This window comes from Hyperolius riggenbachi, chromosome 4 (genome assembly GCF_040937935.1).
Source record: "Hyperolius riggenbachi isolate aHypRig1 chromosome 4, aHypRig1.pri, whole genome shotgun sequence".
Classification (NCBI taxonomy): domain Eukaryota; kingdom Metazoa; phylum Chordata; class Amphibia; order Anura; family Hyperoliidae; genus Hyperolius; species Hyperolius riggenbachi.
In genome coordinates, this window is record NC_090649.1 from 24,104,084 (window position 1) to 24,125,869 (window position 21,786).

Here is a 21,786-nt window from a genome sequence, read left to right on the forward strand (position 1 = left end):
ACAGGAACATAATCTAAGTTTTGTGATAGGCAGTAAGAATAGCCAAACAAAATTTGTATTTTTTATCTACAGTAGCACTTTTTATTTTTAAACTGGAATTGGTAAAACTGTGTTATCTATTTTTTTCCTTGTTCTCCCATTAAAATTCATAGGAAAAAATGGCATACAATGAAAGCCTAGTTTGTCTTGAAAAATAAAAAAACAATATATATTTCATTTCTGTGTCATAAGTAGGGATAAAGTTTTTTTCTGATTAAGGCTACTTACACACCGGGATGTTGCGTTATAGGGGACGTTATGGTCGCATAACGTCCCCTAACGCAATGCCTGCTGGTGCGGGAGAGGACGTTAGAGTGAGCCGCGTTAGGCGGCTCTATCCGCATAAGGTCTCCCAGAGTGGTGCTGATTGGCCGGCGGGACCACGTGATGCGGAGCGAGACACTCCTCATCACGTGGTCCCGCCGGCCAATCAGCGGCCGCCAGTGCAGTGCATATTAAGTAGCCATGTGCGCGGCTACTGTAGCGGCATCTCCCCGCCTCCTCTCCGCCCCTCCCACTGAGCATGTGCAAACAGTCTAACGTGGCTAAAGCCGCGTAGAACGCACAGCTTGCTGCACTTTCACTACAACATGCAGCGATACATGTAACGCAACGTGGGCAGTGTGAACAGCCCACTTGTGTTACATTGCTGTGCGTTGGGGGAGCGTTACAGGCTGCACTAACGTGCACCTGTAACGTCCCACTGTGAAAGCAGCCTAAATAAGGACATAGCTAAACTGTCAAAACTGCTCTGGTCCATAAGTGGGAAACAAGGTCTGGATGCAAAGTGGTTAAAGGGACTCAGAGCTGAATGTAATAAAAAGATGTATACATACCTGAGGCTTCCTCCAGCCCCATCCGCTAGGATCGCTCCCACGCCGCTGTCCTCCTCTGTCCGCAGCTCCGGTACCGCGCCCCGCACTTCCGTCAGTCGGCTCCAGTCTGACATAAGAGAAGTGCGCTCTTTGCGCGTCTCTCCAGCAGCTGCTGGAGAGATACGTAGAGGGAGCACTTCTGCGTAGACTGGCTCCGACTGGCGGAAGTGCCAGGAAAATCTTAATATTACATACAGCTCTGGTACACTTTAAGTGGGACACCTGGCCCCATATGCAATTACATTTTTCACCTGAGTTATCAACTAGGTCAGAGATCTGCAAACTTGGCTCCAGCTGTTAAGGAACTACAAGTTCCACAGTGCGTTGCAGGAGTCTAACAGCCACAGTCATGATTCATAAGAAACTACAAGTCCCACAATGCATTTGCCTTTATGAATCATGACTGTGGCTGCCAGACACCTGCATTGCATTGTGGGACTTGTAGTTTCTTAACAGCTGGAGGGCCAAGTCTGATCTAGGTGATAGTTTTACAACTTGTAAATAAAATGCCATTTAAACCACCAGCAAGCAAGAAAATACTGAAAAAGGTACCTGTTCACCTACTTTTGGGTACTTTTTCAATTGCAAAGTGCAGAAAATTATTTTAAATACAAGACGAAAATTATCTCCTAGGAGAAAACTCAGGAGAAAAAGTTAACTGCATATGTCCCTAAAGTGAGAGCAGGCTGCTATATTTATTTCATTTTAAACAGTGTACATTGCCTGGCTGTCCTGCTGATCCTCTGCCTCCTATGCCTTTAGCTATAGACCCTGAACAAGCATGCAGATCAGGTGCTCTGACTGAAGTGTGACTGGATTAGCTGCATGCTTGTTTCAGGTGTGTGATTCAGACACTACTGCAGCCAAAGAGATCATCAGGACAGCCAGGCAACTGGTATTGTTTACTATGGCATCCTCCATGTCCCTCTTAAGGTCCGTACACACGCCGGACTGCAGGAAGCGACGGGTCCGTCGTCACCTCCCGCTGGGCGGGCGTTCCAGAGACAGTCCGGCATGTGTACAGTCTGTCTGCAGACTGATACGCCCAGCGGATCACTCAGAGACAGCCGTATCAGTATGCCGACAGACTGTACACACGCCGGACTGTCTGCTGAAAACACGCCCAGCAGGAGGTGACGACGGACCCGTCGCTTCCTGCAGTCCGGCGTGTGTACGGACCTTTACTTCGATTGTCCTTTAAAGGAGACATCTTTGTCACCTAGATTACTTTACATAAGCAAGCCAAGCCTGTATGTGCAAAAGAGACTAATTTATAGGCCTAAAGGCGTGTACTGGCACCTGACTGCGCCAGCCGATAGACGTGTGCACAGCAGCCACCAACCCGTGAGCGATTGGCCCGGCAGATCAGCTCGCCCGCGATGACCGACCGCATTATCTGCGCTGTGACGTCACGCACACGCCACTCCGTCACACCTCCGCCCCCACCTCCATTTAGCATGAGAGCTTATGTACAATCCCTTCATAGTATTCAAAATCCGTTAGCCTCAACTTTGTGTTACTTATTTATCTTCTCAAGGTACCTGAGAGCCCAACCCAGACCTTGCAATGACTGTAATACCCGTGCCCCAACTGTCTCTGCCAACCTAGACCTTGCCCTGACTGTCTCTAATACCCCTGCCCCAAATGTCTCTGCCAACCTAGACCTTGCCCTGACTGTCTCTAATACCCCTGCCCCCAACTGTCTCTGCCAACCTAGACCTTGCCCTGACTGTCTCTAATACCCCTGCCCCAACTGTCTCTGCCAACCTAGAACTTGCCCTGACTGTCTCTAATACCCCTGCTGTTTCTGCCAACCTAGACCTTGCCCTGACTGTCTCTAATACCCCTGCCCCAACTGTCTCTGCCAACCTAGACCTTGCCCTGACTGTCTCTAATACCCCTGCCCAGACTGTCTCTGCCAACCTAGACCTTGCCCTGACTGTCTCTAATACCCCTGCCCAGACTGTCTCTGCCAACCTAGACCTTGCCCTGACTGCCTCTAATACCCCTGCCCCAACTGTCTCTGCCAAGCTAGACCTTTCCCTGACTGCCTCTAATACCCCTGTTGTTTCTGCTAACCTAGACCTTGATCAGACTGCCTCTAATACCCCTGCCCAGACTGTCTCTGCCAACCTAGACCTTGGCCTAACTGTCTCTAATACCCCTGCCCAGACTGTCTCTGCCAACCTAGACCTTGCCCTGACTGTCTCTAATACCCCTGCCCCAAATGTCTCTGCCAACCTAGACCTTGCCCTGACTGTCTCTAATACCCCTGCCCCCAACTGTCTCTGCCAACCTAGACCTTGCCCTGACTGTCTCTAATACCCCTGCCCCAACTGTCTCTGCCAACCTAGAACTTGCCCTGACTGTCTCTAATACCCCTGCTGTTTCTGCCAACCTAGACCTTGCCCTGACTGTCTCTAATACCCCTGCCCCAACTGTCTCTGCCAACCTAGACCTTGCCCTGACTGTCTCTAATACCCCTGCCCAGACTGTCTCTGCCAACCTAGACCTTGCCCTGACTGTCTCTAATACCCCTGCCCAGACTGTCTCTGCCAACCTAGACCTTGCCCTGACTGCCTCTAATACCCCTGCCCCAACTGTCTCTGCCAAGCTAGACCTTTCCCTGACTGCCTCTAATACCCCTGTTGTTTCTGCTAACCTAGACCTTGATCAGACTGCCTCTAATACCCCTGCCCAGACTGTCTCTGCCAACCTAGACCTTGGCCTAACTGTCTCTAATACCCCTGCCCAGACTGTCTCTGCCAACCTAGACCTTGCCCTGACTGTCTCTAATACCCCTGCCCCAAATGTCTCTGCCAACCTAGACCTTGCCCTGACTGTCTCTAATACCCCTGCCCCCAACTGTCTCTGCCAACCTAGACCTTGCCCTGACTGTCTCTAATACCCCTGCCCCAACTGTCTCTGCCAACCTAGAACTTGCCCTGACTGTCTCTAATACCCCTGCTGTTTCTGCCAACCTAGACCTTGCCCTGACTGTCTCTAATACCCCTGCCCCAACTGTCTCTGCCAACCTAGACCTTGCCCTGACTGTCTCTAATACCCCTGCCCAGACTGTCTCTGCCAACCTAGACCTTGCCCTGACTGTCTCTAATACCCCTGCCCAGACTGTCTCTGCCAACCTAGACCTTGCCCTGACTGCCTCTAATACCCCTGCCCCAACTGTCTCTGCCAAGCTAGACCTTTCCCTGACTGCCTCTAATACCCCTGTTGTTTCTGCTAACCTAGACCTTGATCAGACTGCCTCTAATACCCCTGCCCAGACTGTCTCTGCCAACCTAGACCTTGGCCTAACTGTCTCTAATACCCCTGCCCAGACTGTCTCTGCCAACCTAGACCTTGCTCTGACTGCTTAATACCCCTGCCCAGACTGTCTCTAATACCCCTGCCCCCAACTGTCTCTGCCAACCTAGACCTTGCCCTGACTGTCTCTAACACCCCTGCCCAGACTGTCTCTGCCAACCTAGACCTTTCCCTTGTGATTTTATTGCCATGTCTGTGGATTGTTCAAATAAACTATAGCCCTTTTTTACTTCAACCTGGTCTGGTCTGCTGATCCTCCTTTTCTGTTCATTCATCTTCTATGGCTTGGCTTACCTGATCCTGCACTGACTGGTATGAGGCCTGGGGGTTTTGAGCGTTTATGAACTCTCTTTTGTTGCTAGACCCTGACTGCCTCTAATGGCCCATACTCACGGGCAAATTTTTGGGCCTGTCGCCAGCACACGTGAGCGTGTGGGCGACAGGCCGGCGACAGCTCCTCGCCAGGTCCCTCCGCATACACACGCGGAAGAGGGACCAGCTGTCGCCGACGTTCCTCCTCCCCCCCGCCGGAAGCTCCGTATTCCTCAATGGAGGTTGCTGTCGCTAGTCCGCGTACTCACGCGGACTAGCGACAGTTGCGGCGGAGTTGCGGCGGCAACTGTTGCCAGGCGATTGAGCAGTTCAATCGCCTGGCGACATCAGCGACGAGCGACAGTTCGGGGTGTGCGCCCGTGCAACGGCGCATACTCACGGGCGACCTGTCGCCGCAACACGCACGCACCGCGTGTTGCGGCGACAATTGTAGCCCGTGAGTATGGGCCATAATACCCCTGTTGTTTCTGCCAACCTAGACCTAACCCTGACTGCCTCCAATACCCCTGCCCAGACTGTCTCTGCCAACCTAGACCTCCCCCTGACTGCCTCTAATACCCCTGCCCAGACTGTCTCTGCCAACCTAGACTTTACCCTGACTTCCTCTAATACCCAGACTGTCTCTGCCAACCTAGACCTTGCCCTGGCTGTCTCTAATACCCGTGCCCCAACTGTTTCTGCCAACCTAGACCTTGCCCTGACTGTCTCTAATACCCCTGCCCTAACTGTCTCTGCCAACCTAGACCTTGCCCTGGCTGTCTCTAATACCCCTGCCCAGACTGCCTCTAATACCCCTGCCCAGACTGTCTTTGCCAACCTAGACCTTGCCCTAACTGTCTTTAATACCTCTACCCAGACTGTCTCTGCCAACATAGACCTTGCCCTAACTGTCTTTAATACCCCTACCCAGACTGTCTCTGCCAACCTAGACTTTGCCCTGATTTCCTCTAATGTCCATACCCAGACTGTCTCTGCCAACCTAGACCTTGCCCTGACTGTCTCTAGTACTCCTTCCCAGACTGTCTCTGCCAACCTAGACCTTGTCCTGACTGTCTCTAATACTCCTTCCCAGACTGTCTCTGCCAACCTAGACCTTGCCCTGACTTCCTCTAATACCCATACCCAGACTGTCTCTGCCAACCTAGACCTTGCCCTGACTGTCTCTAATACCCCTGCCCAGACTGTCTCTGCCAACCTAGACCTTGCCCTGACTTCCTCTAATACCCATACCCAGACTGTCTCTGCCAACCTAGACCTTGCCCTGACTGTCTCTAATACCCCTGCCCAGACTGTCTCTGCCAACCTAGACCTTGCCCTGACTTCCTCTAATACCCATACCCAGACTGTCTCTGCCAACCTAGACCTTGCCCTAACTGTCTCTAATACCCCTGCTCCGACTGTCTCTGCCAACCTAGACCTTGCCCTGACTGTCTCTAATACCCCTGCTTTCTCTGCCAATCCAGAACTTGCTCTGACTGCCTCTAATACCCTTGCCCAGACTGTATCTGCCAACCTAGACCTTGCCCTGACTGTCTCTAATACCCCTGCTGTCTCTGCCAATCCAGAACTTGCTCTGACTGTCTCTTACATCTCTTCTCCGACTGTCTCTGCAAAGCCAGACCTTGCCCTGACTGTCTTTAATACCCCTGCCCCAAATGTCTCTAATACCCTACCGTGTGATTCCTGTAAGTAATATGAACATGTCCTTTAAAAGGATGCTGGCTCAGTTCATGGCATTTCCACACCCAATTTTATTTTAATTTTTGGAAGCTTTGCGTACCACAGGGGTGGGTGTCGGTAAAAAAAAAAATAATTGTTTGTCAGTAAATGTTTTGGTCTTTGTCAGCAAGAAATGATTATTGAAAAGGTTGGCATCATTGACCTGAAGGACTACAGGGGCTGGAAGAAGCCCCAGGTAAACCTGTTTGTGGACAGTCGTGTCAGGCCTGGAACCCACTGCAAATCGCTAGCATTTTTTAATTAGTGTTTCCTAAGCGATTTTATGAGCAGTTTCTGGCAATTTTGGTAGCAATTTTTAAAAGTGTAATCTTTTTGCCAGCGATTGTGTAGCGATTTGCGATTTTACTTCTGATTGGTCCTTTCAATCTATTATAATTTATTTTACGGTTGGCAGTAATTTAAAATCGTGCACAAATCGCTATGTGTAGCAATTCATGAGCGATTTGCCATACCTTACATTGAAGCGCCAACACTCCCAAAATGCTGCATGTCCGGCAAGTGCGATTTTGTTAATTGCAATCGCAACTGGGGAATTTGTGACATGTATTCACATTGGGGAAATCGGTAGCGATTTGAAGCGCTGTAGTGGGCTCCAGGCCTCACACACATAGGAGTGCCATCGCAAGCAGGGGGACAGGACTTTATCTCATGAGCAACAATTCGGAGGCAATTTTGTCCAAACGAGTCTTGTTATGGTGAGGGGGGAAGGAGCGCAGCAATGTGCTTCAAGTTGGTTGGACTTCGCTAAATATAAAGCGTGCCAGATCTGTAGGCGACGTCGGGGGAGGGGCTTCTGTACACACACTAGTTTCTCACCCCCCAAGTATTCCTTTGCAGATACAACCCAAAGCTGAAAGATAATATTTAATGGAATTCAGTTACAAAAGACATGATATACAATTTATAGCTTTTCGTATTAGATTGGCAAATAATAGTTATAATCTTATTACATATCGGATTATAAGATTACATATACAGTATGATATAGTGTGCAGGCATTGCATGTCTCCCATATGGTCTAGCGGTTAGGATTCCTGGTTTTCACCCAGGCGGCCCGGGTTCGACTCCCGGTATGGGAACACAGCTCTTTTATTATGTTACATTGTTTTAATATATTCACACAGTAAGGAGCCCCATAACAATCATTTGTAAAGTCAACAATAACAGATTTACAGAGAAGATAAAATCTTTGACTAGTTTTGGCCTTTAAAGGGATGTTAGCACCTCGTTTTCCATATATATAAAAGAACCTTCAAGACTACATGGGGCTGAAAAAAGCTCCTGGTAAGTAAAAGCCAACTTTTTCACCCCACCACCTAGAATGAAGCATACAATCGATGAAAAGTATGCTTCACTGCCATGGTCAGTGCACACGTTATGCGGTAACACACTGGGGATACTGTAGTCCGTTGGATCTCGACGCACTAAAGATTTTTACACACGTAAGACATTCAAAATGAATGACTGAACGACCAATTAACGTTCATGAAAATGAAAGCAAACAACTGAAAAAAGACAACTATAGAGGCCGTCTCTGGAGGCTAGTTTCACAGTGTGATGGTGCGTTGTAATGCGACGCCTCTGTAGTCACAACGCAGCATTACAACGCAACGCATAGAAAAGGTAACACATTAATGTTAAGTTACCATCGCATAATGAATCTACTAGTGGAGCATACAGGCAATAAAAGTATTCTTTCCTGTACCTGGTAACGTCTGCGTTTAGCGGTAACGCACTGCAGCAGTGCCTTACCATAACGCAGCATTTACAACGCGACTTTAACGTCGCCTAGGCTTAACATTGCAGTGCGTTACCATAACGCAACATTTACAGTGCGACTTTAACATCGCCTAGGCTTAACATTGCAGTGCGTTAACTTTATAATGACTTTATTACGCAGGACAATAACATCCCACTGTAAGCGTAGCCTTAGGCTGAGTACCCGCGGGCAGATGGATCGGGGAACTCCGCTGTTGAACGATCATTCCCTGACCCATCTGCAAGCGTATTTTAGGGCGTCATAAACGAACAATCATTTACATTATCGCGGCAAAACCCGCAAAAGTAATGAGGATTAGGACGATCCACCGCGATTCCATCTAACATGGCGATTGCTCAAAAACGAACGATTGCTGCGCCGTGAAACATATTTTCATGAATTTTAATTTCACGATGTTGCACGATATCACAAAAAAAAATTGTTTGACAAAAAATATTTGCAAAAATCGTGTATGGATATGGGGTGTAGCGTTTTGTTCCTTGTAAAAATAGGATTGCAAGAGACGCCTGCGGTGAGGCATACACCACATGCAAAGTATGCTTTACAGCATCTGTCAACACGCACGTAATGCAGTACTGGTACCGTACTGCATGCATTGCGTTATGCTAATGGATCCATCCCACCGCAGTGCTAATGCGTTGAGGATAACGTGCCATTACATTGGGCTCTATTCACAATCATTTTCCACATCAGGAAATGCACTTGCCATAAATTCCCGACTGAAATACGACCATCTTGACATTCACAAAATTTTACGCAGGGTTATTTACCGTAAAATTGTAGGCATTGTTTTCCCGCATGTGTAAAAAGTGCGGTAGAAGTCCGCAAAAGTCGGTAATTCCTGCGAAAAATCCAAATTCACAAAGAAAAAGGGGCGCCTTATTTTTGACTTAACTACCGATTGTATATCACCTACAAGTACTTGGTGATATATTTTGCTTCCCATTGACTTAAATGGAGTCTGGAGCATTGAGCGCTGTGTTTGCTGCACTTTAATTTTTTTATTTATTTATTTATTTTTGACAATTTTCTTTATGTCACTTTTTATGCATGGTTTCCGCATGTTTAGTAAATAATTATGCATGTTTCCCCCAATTTTTTTAAGCATTGTTAAATTTTTAGTGACTGTAATATAGCGGTAAAAAATCTCTTACCGCATGTGTGATTGTGAATAGAGCCCAATGGATTTGCGCAAATATATTGTCCAACGCAATGCCCTAGTGTGAATATAACCATAGTCATTAATAAATTGAGAAATAGTTTGATAGTTTTTGCCAGACGGATACGCTCTTGCTGTCATTGAAATTGTATTAGCACCAATATCACAAAGCATTGGTCATTGGTACAAGTATAGACAATGCCTGAAACCAATACAATAGGAGCGTTTTGGGTCTTTGTATCAGGCACAATGCAATCACAATGAATGGTGACTCCCCTGAGTTGTCTGAAATGCTTCTCTTTGTTATCCCTGGTAGACAATAAGTTATCATTAACACTGTTCGCTTTTTCCTGTTGGCGATAACTGCCTTTTACTGAAATCACTCAATTGTATGCAGAGTAGAAGTCAACAAGGAGTTAAATCAAGAAGCAGCAGCCTGAAATTGGAAGAAGCCCAGCCCTATCCACCCTCCTCCTTTTCTCTCTATCTACATACTCAGTCTCAGACCTGCAAGAGCCATTCTCAGTCTGCAGTTCAGCAGTCAGCATGGAGCCTTCAGAGGAAGTGATGTCAGCCACTGCTTCTCCTCTCACTCTGCTCCCTGGTCAAATGGTGTCCCACTCCTATCTCATAGAGTGTTTGAAAGCAGAGACCAGGATGAGTTATGTTGCTAAGAGGAGAGCTCGGGCTGCCCTGGCCATAGCCATGGTCAACTGCTACAGGAAGCTGAAGAAGCACAAAAGACACCGAGCCTTCTGGACGAAGGATTACCTGCAGACCCGGGATTCCATGCCACAGACGCAGATCCTGCCGGAGGTCCGAGATAATGACCCCAACGACTTCAGGAACCTGATGAAGATGTCTGATGAGAACTTCAACTACCTACTGCAGAAGGTGACCCCGCTCATCCAGAAGCAGGACACCTGCATGAGGAAGTCCATCTCAGCCGAGCAGAGGCTGGTGGCCACCCTGCGTTACCTGGCCACTGGGAGTTCTCTGGAGGAACTCAAATTCATGACGGCTATCTCACCACAGGCTCTGGGGGTCTTAATTCCTGAAACGTGCCATGCCATCATTCAAGTGCTGAAAGGAAAATATTTTCGGGTACGTTTTTGGTTTAATCTCTATTTTCTTAAGGCTTGAATGCTGCTTCTAGCAAACAGAATTTTTACATCAGCCTTAAGCTGACCTACATCATAATATGCTGTGTTGTCAATGTGTTTCATAGCATAAAGACAGCCCATATCAATATCTATATTAATGACGTGTTGTGAAATCTCAGTAGGCAGTTTCTCTTGTACCAAATAAGGGGCTGTCTCCCTGTGGTTGGACAAGGATATTGCACAAGCAGAAGTCTAATGATTGATACCTGTCAGCTTGGTTGATCAGTTATTTAGACCATAGGTTCTCAACATGTGGCACACGTACCCCAGGGGGTACTTCTGATGGTTCCAGGGGGTACTCAGGCTTGATATACTTAAAGGGAAGGTTTGCGCAGACTATAAAAAACAAACTGCACTTACCTGGGGCTTCTTCCAGCTCCTGGCAGTCGACTGGTGCCCTCGCCACAGCTCCTCTCCCTCCCGGCATCCAGCGGTGAAGAAGCCGACCTCTCCAGGTCGGCTTGTTTGCGCTCCACGGCGGGGGGTCACGTGGTGTTGGGACATCATCGGGTCTCTACTGAGAACTAGAATTACTGCACCTGCGAAGAAGAGACCAGATGATGTCCCTACACCACGTGACCTGCGCCGTGGAGCGCACACGAAGCCGACCTGGCGAGGTCGGCTTCTTTACCGCTGGACGCCGGGAGGGAGAGGAGCTGCGGCGAGGGCACCGATCGACTGCCAGGAGCTGGAAGAAGCCCCAGGTAAGTGCAGTTTGTTTTTTATAGTCTTCCCTTTAACCAAGAATAACAAATTTAGAGTCTTAGAAAATGATATATAAACAACACCAAATTAGTGTTTTAGCTAATTAAAAGCAATAGTAAAAGCTTGGAAATTGTTTAGACACTCGGACACTTGAGCCGAACGCAATGTGAACAAGGTCTCAGAGTGGATACTGAACTCTCTGCTCCAGGTAGCTATTGTAGGCGTACATATTAAATCACCCCTACTTGTATTAAGTGTAAAACCGATACTTAGAATATCAATAATGTTGAATTACCACTGTTTTTTGATAGACCACACCTACACCTATTCTCACCCTAACCCCCACCCTAGTGCCTAACCATAACCCCACCTACTGATGCCTATTGGTCTATTTCCACTGGGTGCTGCATCTGTTTCCCAATCTGACTGAAAGCGAAGTAGCTGCTCGACTCGATGAAGATTAGTATCCGATCGACTACTCAAACTACCCCCATCTTTGTTATTACGAATAGCTTAATGGTCAAAGGACAACGGAAGTGAGACTATGGAAACTGCCATATTCATTTCCTGTTAAACAATACCAGTTGCCTGGCATCCCTGCTGATCTATTTTGCTACAGAAGTGTCTGAATCACACCAAAAACAAGCATGCAGCTAATCTTGTCAGATCTGACAAAAATGTCAGAAACACCTGATCTGCTGCATGCTTGTTCAGGGGCTATGGCTGAAAGTATTAGAGGCAGAGGAAATAAATATGGCAGCCTCCAAATCCCTCTCTCTTCAGTTGTCCTTTAACTACTATCATGCGCAGTGTTCCCAAATCAGCAAGAGGTCAACACACCTCCCACCTGCTGAGATGGAAAACAGGTTGTCCATGATATGGTAGCATTATCTCCATTGGCAAAACAAGGCTAGCAGATAAATGCACCACTTTCAAAAAGTACTGTAGTCAGTTGAAATGATTTAGATCTTATTGAACCTATAGGCTGGGGGAACAAAAGGTTAGATACCTGCCTTTTGTAGAGGCTTCCCAAATTCTCCTTGACTATCTGAACCAGAAATCGGGCCCTAGGCAAGATAGCAGTTTTTGCCCACTGCTGATCGTCACCTGTTTTTTTTTTTTTTTTCTTTTAGTAAGATTTATTAGGGGCTAGCATCCACCAGGCCCCTAGACATTCTCCGGGCCCTAGGCAGCTGGCTAGGTTTGCATGTGGCTCATCCAGCTCTGCTCTGAACATATCTGACAAGAGCTTGTTGGATATATTCTTGCGGCTGTGCTACCCCTCGTGGGCAAGCATGGCCGTACTGCGTCTGTGTGAGTGCAGCTGCACCTGTGCAGTAGCACACAACCGCTCATGGATGAGCATGTTCAGCTTACTGCGCACGATACGGCCACGCTCGTTCACAAACGGGAACACGGCCGCTCATTCAGAGCGCACCGGCCAACGGCAGTGGTGTGGAGCAGTGATCACCGGATGAGATCCGAATAGGTTTTATTTGGATTTCATCCAGGTAATTAAATCACCTGTGTGTATGTGTGTGAGGGGGGTTTAATCTTACCCATTAGACGTCTACTTTGATCCGTCCCTCGGCGCCTCCCATGATGTGTTCCAAGCGCGTCACATGACTACAAATACTTCCTCTTTCAACCCGGAAGGAGGAAGTGACCGCGGCTTGGAACCCAGCGTGGGAGGCGCCGAGGGATGGATCACAGTAGACGTCTGATGGATAAGATTAACCCCCCGCCCACCCGCACAGGTGATTTAAATAGCGGGATGAAATCTGAATAAACCTATTCGGATTTCATCCGAATAGGGTTTTTTGAGCATCCCTGATGTGGAGGAGGACATGAAAATCCTCTGGAATATCCACAGGCCCCCATCTACCTAGGTAAGTATCTAAATTACCAGAGATTACCGATTTGTGTTATTTATTAAGTTAATAAGCACTTTTATTTGCTCAGATCTTTATGCAAAGTTAAAAAGTTGAGCGTGGGCAAGGAATGGGGAAGAGGAATTAGGCTTCCAAGGAGGGACTATTGAGGCTAGCTGCTGCACAAAGGCCCACAGCTGCGCTTAGGCTCTCTAGCGGAAAGGAGAACAAGGAGTAAGGCGAACAACTGTCTGATTTGATCGAGGAGGAGGAGGAGAAGAAAAACAGTGATTGGGCAATGTTTACTGAACTGTTTGACCTTCCAGCTCCATAAAGCAGCACTATTGAGACAGCAGGCCAACTACATCTGCAATGAAAGTCTATGGGCTGCATAGTAAATTGCATCTCTTTGCAATTCGGAATGCACATTAAGGACACTTTCACATCTAAAAGCTCAAAACGCTATCTTATCGCTAGCGTTTTGCGCAAGTTATTATATGGTAAAATCACTGGAGACTTCCGCAATTCCTAGCGGTTGCGGTAAGTGCTTTATTAAAGAGACACTGAAGCGAAAAAAAAAATGATGATATTATGATTTGTATGTGTAGTACAGCTAAGAAATAAACCATTAAGATCAGATACATCAGTGTAATTGTTTCCAGTACAGGAAGAGTTGAGAAACTCCAGTTGTTATCTCTATGCAAACAAGCCATTAAGCTCTCCGACTAAGTTAGTTGTGGAGAGGGCTGTTATTATCTCAACTGTTCCTGTAATATTTACTTTTCCTCTGCTAGAGGAGAGGTCATTACTTCACAGACTGCTCTGAAAGACTCATTTTGAATGCTGAGTGTTGTGTAATGTGCACATATTATAGAATGATGCAATGTTAGAAAAAACACTATATACCTGAAAATAAAAGTGTGAGAATATTTTCTTTGCTGCTAATCTTCTAGTAATTATTCATAGTACACAACCAATTCACTATATCATATATATTTTTTTCGCTTCAGTGTCTCTTTAAGCACTGTACCGCGATTGCTCCAGAATCGCAGCAAAATGCTGCAGTTAACGCGTTTTGCGATTGGTGCTAATCGCAAAACGCCTGCGATCGGCACCAATCGCGGCAGTGAGAACACTGCCATAGCAAAACCCACTAATCGCTCAGGTGTAAATGGGCCCTTAACCTTCCTGGCGGTAAGCCCGAACTGAGCTCGTGCTATGCCGCGCAGGAGGATATCTCAGCCCCTGGTGGGGCGATTTGCCCCATTTAAAGTGCTGTGCACGCAGCTAGCACTTTGCTAGCCGCGCGCACAGCTTGATCGCCGCCGCTCTGCGGCGATCGCCCGCACGCAGCGGCGGAAGAGGGCCCCCCTGTCCCCGCATGAGCCCTGCGCTGCCCGGACCAATGAGTTCCAGGCAGCGCTATGGGCTGGATCGGAGGCGTCTGACGTCAGGACGTCGGCTGACGTCCATGAAGTCATTCCGATCGTCGCCATGGCGACAGGAGAAGCCAAACGGGAACGCGTTATATACGTGTTCCCCTGTTTGCTATTGATGCCGGCGACGATCGTACTAGAGGGACACATGCGCCCTCTAGTGGTGTTTCATGTAGCTACCACCTGTTTCAGGTAGCTTTACATGAAACAAAGAAAAAAATAAATTACAAAAAAAAATGGATTTCTGCCTATGTGGCAGAAAAAATTTACCGCCAGGAGGGTTAAAGGCCATAAAGCATGTTGCATATTACCCAATACCATACGTGAGTCACTAACAATGATTTCCTATGAAGCCACAAAAACATGCATTTTTTTCCCCCTCTTCTTGATAAGGCAGATAACTGATACACGCAAATGCATGAAACAAAAACGCAGAAATACACGACAGATAACACGTTTTTCTGCACTGCCAAGTGTGCTCCCAGCCTTAAATTCAGGCTCTGAATTCAGTGTAATTATGTTATTGATGTCGGTAGACAGTAGGAGTGAGGAAGAACATGTACAGCAAATACTGCTTCCTGGCGGTCTGCACTGTTCTGTACTCCGTAATTAACCTTGTTGGGACTGCTGATGGTAAATCCTACGCCGCACTTCTGGCTGTTCTAGCCTGATGCGGTGTAGGATTTACGCCACCTGCCATTTCCGCTCCCGACGTGATCATACGCACCCAAGAGGGGAGATTAAGCTGTCATATGAGCTTAATCTCCCCTCAGTGATCTGGAGCCAACGCGATTGGCTCTTGATCATGTGATCACTACTACCGATCGTGGGCGGATCATAGTGATCACTATTGGCAGCAGCGGTCTGACGGCAATCATCACTCCCCTCCGCTCTGCCCAGCATCCCCGCTCGCTCTGCCTTAAGTGGAACTTAGCAGCAGTACGAGTCGGGATGCCGGCCAGAGCAGAGGGGGCTAGAGCTGCTCATCGCAGGACCCAGAGAGGTGAGTAAAGGCTGCTGGCAATACGGGGGACACCTGGCTACACTGGGGACGCCTAGCTAACTATACTGGGGATCTGGCTGCCTAACACATGCATGTAAAATTAAAATGGCCTGATCCTTAAAGGGAAGATCCGCGCATTATATAAAAAACAAACGGCACTTACCTGGGGCTTCTTCCAGCTCCTGGTAGTTGATCGGTGCCCTCGCCGCAGCTCCTCTCCCTCCCGGCGTCCAGCGGTGAAGAAGCCGACCTTGCCAGGTTGGCTTCCAGGTCGGCTTCTGTGCGCTCCATGGCGGGGGGGTCATGTGGTGTAGGGACGTCATCGGGTCTCTACTCCTGCGCAGTAGAGACCCGATGACAACCCAACACCATGTGACGCCCCCCCCCCCCCCCATGTAGCGCAGGGAAGTCGGCTTCTTCACCGCTGGACGCCGTGAGGGAGAGGAGCTGCGGCGAGGGCACCGATCGACTGCCAGGAGCTGGAAGAAGCCCCAGGTAAGTGCCGTTTGTTTTTTTTATAGTCTGCGTAATCCTTCCCTTTAAGGGGGGTTAAGCAGCCGGTAGATGGCTCGATAGATAATTTCCAACATGCCCGATCGTTTCCGCGCTCGATTCTGCATGGAGTACAATGGGATTTCGATGGATTTGATCTGACAGGATGGAGGATCTAGGTCGATCTGCTGCTGGTAACAGATCCATGGCCCATAGAGTTGCATTGGATCTAATGGTCCAATAATGCATTTTTAGAAATCTGTTCCTAGTGTGTTGCACACATCACATAGATTCCTGTCAGATTTGTCCTGACCGGCATCTGACAGAAATGTATCTGATGGTCAAATCTGCTTCAAATCTATAAGTGTATGGCCACCTTAACCCAAAATGTAACAGAAAAATCTAACATAAAAATCAAAAACAGAAAATTGTATGGTGTGTACTAGGCATTAATGCAGACTCTAGTTCTGTGTTAGGCCTCTATCAGATGGGCAGCTGGCATTGTGTTGTTACAAACACTGCTGTTCCGCTGCATTTTAAATGCACCCAAATGGTGGTAGTGGGCAACAGACGGGACGCTGAACTGGCCGGCAAGTGTGCAGTTCAGACATCCAGCGGGAAGAGGCCTTTCTGCAACATGCACTGATAAAGTGATTAGTCTCAGGTACGGCAGCAGTAATTGTGCCTGCTATGGGGCCTGTAGGCAAGGGAGGGGCAGTGGTCTTGCTCAGCAATAAAGGGGTCTGCTGTGGGCCTCATGGAGACCCTCTGAATTGTATATTAGTGAGCGGAGCTTGGAGAGCATTAACATAGTTATACACTTTAGGGGACTAAACTAGCTCCCTATACTTGATGGGGGGGGGGGGGGGCTAATCTGGCTAACTATACTGGGGATACATCTAGCTACTCATACTGTGGCTATCTAAGTGGGGTAAGCAACCTAATACTGGGGGAGGATCTCTAGCTCTGTATGCTGGGGGGCTACCTGAGGCACAAAGCTACCTTGTAATGTTTTGGGGAGGCATTTAAAATTTTGCCATGGGCCCCCATCATTTCTGGCTATGCCACTGCAGAAGACCTAGATCACTCCTAGCTGAAAAAAGGAGCCTCGAGGCAGGACCGCGCCTGGCGGGTGCATTGCACCCAGGCGCCTGTCTCTGACCGGCGCCGCCCGGCCGCCGCTCACCCCCTCTGGCCGCCGCTCCTCGCCGTTCGGGTTCCCCTGCTTTGCCTGTCACCGGCTCATACGTATGATGCCCTCTAGTGGCGAGGCGCCACTGCATAGCGACATAGATGTGAGCCGGTGACAGGCAAAGCAGGGAACCCGAACAGCGAGTGAAAGCTTCTCTGATAATAGAGCCTGTATGTGCAGGAGGGGGATGGACACGCTGCCGGTAAACAACTACTCTGCTCTGCCAGTCTGCCGGGAGATGTTTGAAAACTCAAAAGGGGGGGGGGGGAGAACGAGGAGAGGGGGCGGGACATTAACACATCAGCTCACTGAGCTGAGATTGTGTCAGCACGATTCTGCACGGCATTTGGCAGAGGGGGCAATCTGGGGTCAGGGTTGGACTCGAAATATGGCTGGGTCACTCAGGAGGGGGGGGGGGGGAGAGCTGTCCAGGCTGCTATGGATCTCATGGCTGGAGCAGCAGATGAGTCAGTGGAGCTGTGAGAAGCTACATGCACAGCTTGATGATACTGACATGCTGTCGTAGCAATGTATTTAGAATAAGATGTCATCAATGCTGTGTGCATACCTGAACCACAGATATACCAATGCAGTGTTCTCCCCAGAATCAAACAGGTGGGTGGCCCTGGTAAAATCAATTACCGCCTGGCGGGCTGCGTTCCCAGAGCTGCTATCACCGTGTGGCCAGCTATCGCGCACGCTGCTCCTGAATCTGCACAGCTCTGTGCACAAGATCTCGCGCTTCCCGGAAAGCTCGTGCAGTCATTGGCTCAGCGGTAGTAAGAGGTGAGACCAGCGCCCGAGGCTAAGCCGACAGTCTGCAGAGGCACGCATAGAGGCTGTCATAGTGCACGGACACTACTGTCAAGCCTGTAAGTATCCGCATCCGCTGCCACCCCCCTAATGTGCAATGTGCCCCCCGCCCCTATACTTTACCTGTCCGTGTGCACCGCTAGCTCCGGGCTGCGTCCATCATTCATACACATGCCCCACGTGGTTGCCAGCGTACACATGGGTGCATGTGTGGGACATAATTAGTGCATATTTAATTTTCCACACCGCCAAATTTCCCCGTGTCGCTCCACCCAGCAACTTTTTCATGCCACCCGGCAAGAAAAAAATCCTGGGGAGAACACTGGGGTCTCTGTAACTCACTGCCTAAAGGGGGTCCCTGTCACTCACTGCCTAAAGGGGCTCCCTGTCACTCACTGCCTAAAGGGGCTCCCTGTCACTCACTGCCTAAAGGGGCTCCCTGTCGCTCACTGCCTAAAGGGCTCCCTGTCACTCACTGCCTAAAGGGGCTCCCAGTCACTCACTGCCTAAAGGGGCTCCCTGTCACTCACTGTCTAAAGGGGCTCCCTGTCACTCACTGTCTAAAGGGGCTCCCTGTCACTCACTGCCTAAAGGGGCTCCCTGTCACTCTCTGCCTAAAGGGCTCCCTGTCACTCACTGCCTAAAGGGCTCCCTGTCACTCACTGCCTAAAGGGCTCCCTGTCACTCACTGCCTAAAGGGCTCCCTGTCACTCACTGCCTAAAGGGGCTCCCTGTCACTCACTGCCTAAAGGGGCTCCCTGTCACTCACTGCCTAAAGGGGCTCCCTGTCGCTCACTGCCTAAAGGGGCTCCCTGTCGCTCACTGCCTAAAGGGGCTCCCTGTCGCTCACTGCCTAAAGGGGCTCCCTGTCGCTCACTGCCTAAAGGGGCTCCCTGTCGCTCACTGCCTAAAGGGGCTCCCTGTCGCTCACTGCCTAAAGGGGCTCCCTGTCGCTCACTGCCTAAAGGGGCTCCCTGTCGCTCACTGCCTAAAGGGGCTCCCTGTCGCTCACTGCCTAAAGGGGCTCCCTGTCGCTCACTGCCTAAAGGGGCTCCCTGTCGCTCACTGCCTAAAGGGGCTCCCTGTCGCTCACTGCCTAAAGGGGCTCCCTGTCGCTCACTGCCTAAAGGGGCTCCCTGTCGCTCACTGCCTAAAGGGGCTCCCTGTCGCTCACTGCCTAAAGGGGCTCCCTGTCGCTCACTGCCTAAAGGGGCTCCCTGTCGCTCACTGCCTAAAGGGGCTCCCTGTCGCTCACTGCCTAAAGGGGCTCCCTGTCGCTCACTGCCTAAAGGGGCTCCCTGTCGCTCACTGCCTAAAGGGGCTCCCTGTCGCTCACTGCCTAAAGGGCTCCCTGTCGCTCACTGCCTAAAGGGCTCCCTGTCGCTCACTGCCTAAAGGGCTCCCTGTCGCTCTCTGCCTAAAGGGCTCCCTGTCGCTCTCTGCCTAAAGGGCTCCCTGTCGCTCTCTGCCTAAAGGGCTCCCTGTCGCTCTCTGCCTAAAGGGCTCCCTGTCGCTCTCTGCCTAAAGGGCTCCCTGTCGCTCTCTGCCTAAAGGGCTCCCTGTCGCTCTCTGCCTAAAGGGCTCCCTGTCGCTCTCTGCCTAAAGGGCTCCCTGTCGCTCTCTGCCTAAAGGGCTCCCTGTCGCTCTCTGCCTAAAGGGCTCCCTGTCGCTCTCTGCCTAAAGGGCTCCCTGTCGCTCTCTGCCTAAAGGGCTCCCTGTCGCTCTCTGCCTAAAGGGCTCCCTGTCGCTCTCTGCCTAAAGGGCTCCCTGTCGCTCTCTGCCTAAAGGGCTCCCTGTCGCTCTCTGCCTAAAGGGTTCCCTGTCACTCTCTGCCTAAAGGGTTCCCTGTCACTCTCTGCCTAAAGGGGTCCCTGTCACTCTCTGCCTAAAGGGGTCCCTGTCACTCACTGCCTAAAGGGGGTCCAGGCTGGCTACATATACTGGGGACACTGGCTGTTTGTCATTATGTGCATTTACTGGTGAAAAGCTGTCTCTTATTATGTGTATTTGCTGGTGAAAAGCTGTCTCTTATTATGCGCATTTACTGGTGAAAAGCAGTTTCTTATTATGTGCATTTACTGGTGAAAAGCAGTTTCTTATTATGTGCATTTACTGGTGAAAAGCAGTTTCTTATTATGTGCATTTGCTGGTGAAAAGCTGTCTCTTATTATGTGCATTTGCTGGTGAAAAGCTGTATCTTATTATGTGCATTTACTGGTGAAAAGCGGTCTCTTATTATGTGCATTTACTGGGGAAACGCTGTCTCTTATGTGCATTTACTGATGAAAGGCTCTCAGCCTGAGTCAGTCCAGAGACTAGCAGACTCGCAGACAGCCAAAGCCAGCCAGGAGCAAGCCCATGGAAGAGGGGTAGGAATGGGGTATCACATGCATGCGGAAAGAGGTGGTAGGTGTGGGTGTGATTAGGCAGGACATGGGTGTGGTTATGTGGTTGGGCGCGGTTAATTTAACCACTCCCATAGGCGCCAGAGAAAATCTTGCACCCAGGTGCCAAGCACCCCAGGCTCACCCCTGCCTCGAGGTCATTTATTTATTTTTTTCTTTACTGCCCTATTCACCAAAATTTCAGCATTTCTGAATCAGAACACAGATGTTCTTATAAAATGTTTCATTTCTTTTTTTTTTTTTTGTTTTTGTTTTACAGTTCCCCACAACCTCTGAAGACTGGAATCAGATTGCCAGCCAATTTGAAGAATTGTGGAATTTTCCCAACTGTGGCGGAGCGTTAGACGGAAGACACGTCCGAATCAACCCGCCACATCACAGCGGGTCCCTGTATTATAATTACAAAGGGTTTTTCAGTATAATCGTCATGGCCCTCGTCAATGCCAACTGCGAGTTTATTATGGTTGACGTGGGCAAAAATGGCAAGTTTTCCGATGGCTCAGTCATCGAGCAAACTCATTTTTATGAAAAGTTGAGAGAAAACCAGCTGAGATTACCCGGTATCGATGAAACACTAGAGGGGCTTAACTTTGTCTTTGTGGCAGATGAGGCCTTCTCCTTAGATGACCACATCTTGAGACCTTTCTCCCAGAACTCCTATTCAAAGGAAAAAAAGGTGTTCAATTACCGCCTGTCTAGAGCCAGACGGGTGGCAGAAAACGCCTTTGGCCTTCTTTCAAACCGCTTTAGGATCTTCCGCACAACCATAAACATATCTCCACACAAAATTGAACTTGTTGTCATGGCCTGCTGTTTACTCCATAATTTCTTGATGAGGAGCAACACCTCCGACTACGCCCCTGAAAGCATGCTGGACCGCGAGAGCACCGATGACGCTACCTTTATTCCTGGGGAATGGCGCTGCGAGAGTGCCGGACTGGTACCGCTGCAGTACATGGAGGCACAAAAGCCTGAAGCTAATGCAAAGCTCCATAGGGACAAGTATATGGCGTATTTCAATGGACGTGGTGCTGTGCCGTGGCAAGACGCCATGGTCTTGAGCGGCATCATAGAGTTTGAGCAGCAAGCTTCTTCCCCACAAGCTTAGAGCCTGCATGAACCATACCAAAGGAATTATGAGTATTTAAAAGGAATGTATTGTGACTTTATTTCACTTTTATAATTTATTTATTTATTATGCTTATTACTTTTTTTTATTGGGAAAATAATAAATGTCAAATGTAAATGTGGTGTGTGTTTAAAGAGCGTACTTACATTAGAGGTGAAAGGAAAACAGGGTACCAGGTTATACCGCAAGTAGAATAGTAGTATCTCATGATAACCTTCCCCCATCTATGCTAAATGCTATCTTCCACCTACTCCTAACATTAACCAACCCCTATCTATACTAAACACTGACCTCCACCCCTCCTTCTCCTAACACTGACCTCCCCCA

At 48.9% G+C, this 21,786-nt stretch overlaps 1 protein-coding gene and 1 non-coding gene across 2 annotated transcripts; both read left to right on the forward strand.

Moving 5' to 3' along the window:
- Positions 1 to 7,318: 7,318 nt before the first annotated feature.
- On the forward strand, positions 7,319 to 7,390 carry TRNAE-UUC (transfer RNA glutamic acid (anticodon UUC)). The gene has a single exon. It is a non-coding gene; the product is annotated as a tRNA-Glu (tRNA).
- A 2,377-nt stretch (positions 7,391 to 9,767) lies between these two features.
- LOC137570315 (uncharacterized) lies at positions 9,768 to 21,547 on the forward strand. Its single transcript, XM_068278954.1, has 2 exons — positions 9,768 to 10,354; positions 20,590 to 21,547. Exons 1-2 carry the CDS (start codon positions 9,797 to 9,799, stop codon positions 21,436 to 21,438), a joined length of 1,407 nt encoding a protein of 468 aa, XP_068135055.1. The 5' UTR covers positions 9,768 to 9,796; the 3' UTR covers positions 21,439 to 21,547.
- The last annotated feature ends 239 nt before the right edge of the window (positions 21,548 to 21,786 follow it).

Excerpts from the sequence above, each read along its gene's own strand:
- LOC137570315 (XM_068278954.1), top strand. The coding sequence starts at position 9,797 with ATGGAGCCTTCAGAGGAAGTGATGTCAGCCACTGCTTCTCCTCTCACT. Across the intron at positions 10,355-20,589 it reads TGAAAGGAAAATATTTTCGG|TTCCCCACAACCTCTGAAGA; the intron begins GTACGTTTTTGG and ends TTTGTTTTACAG.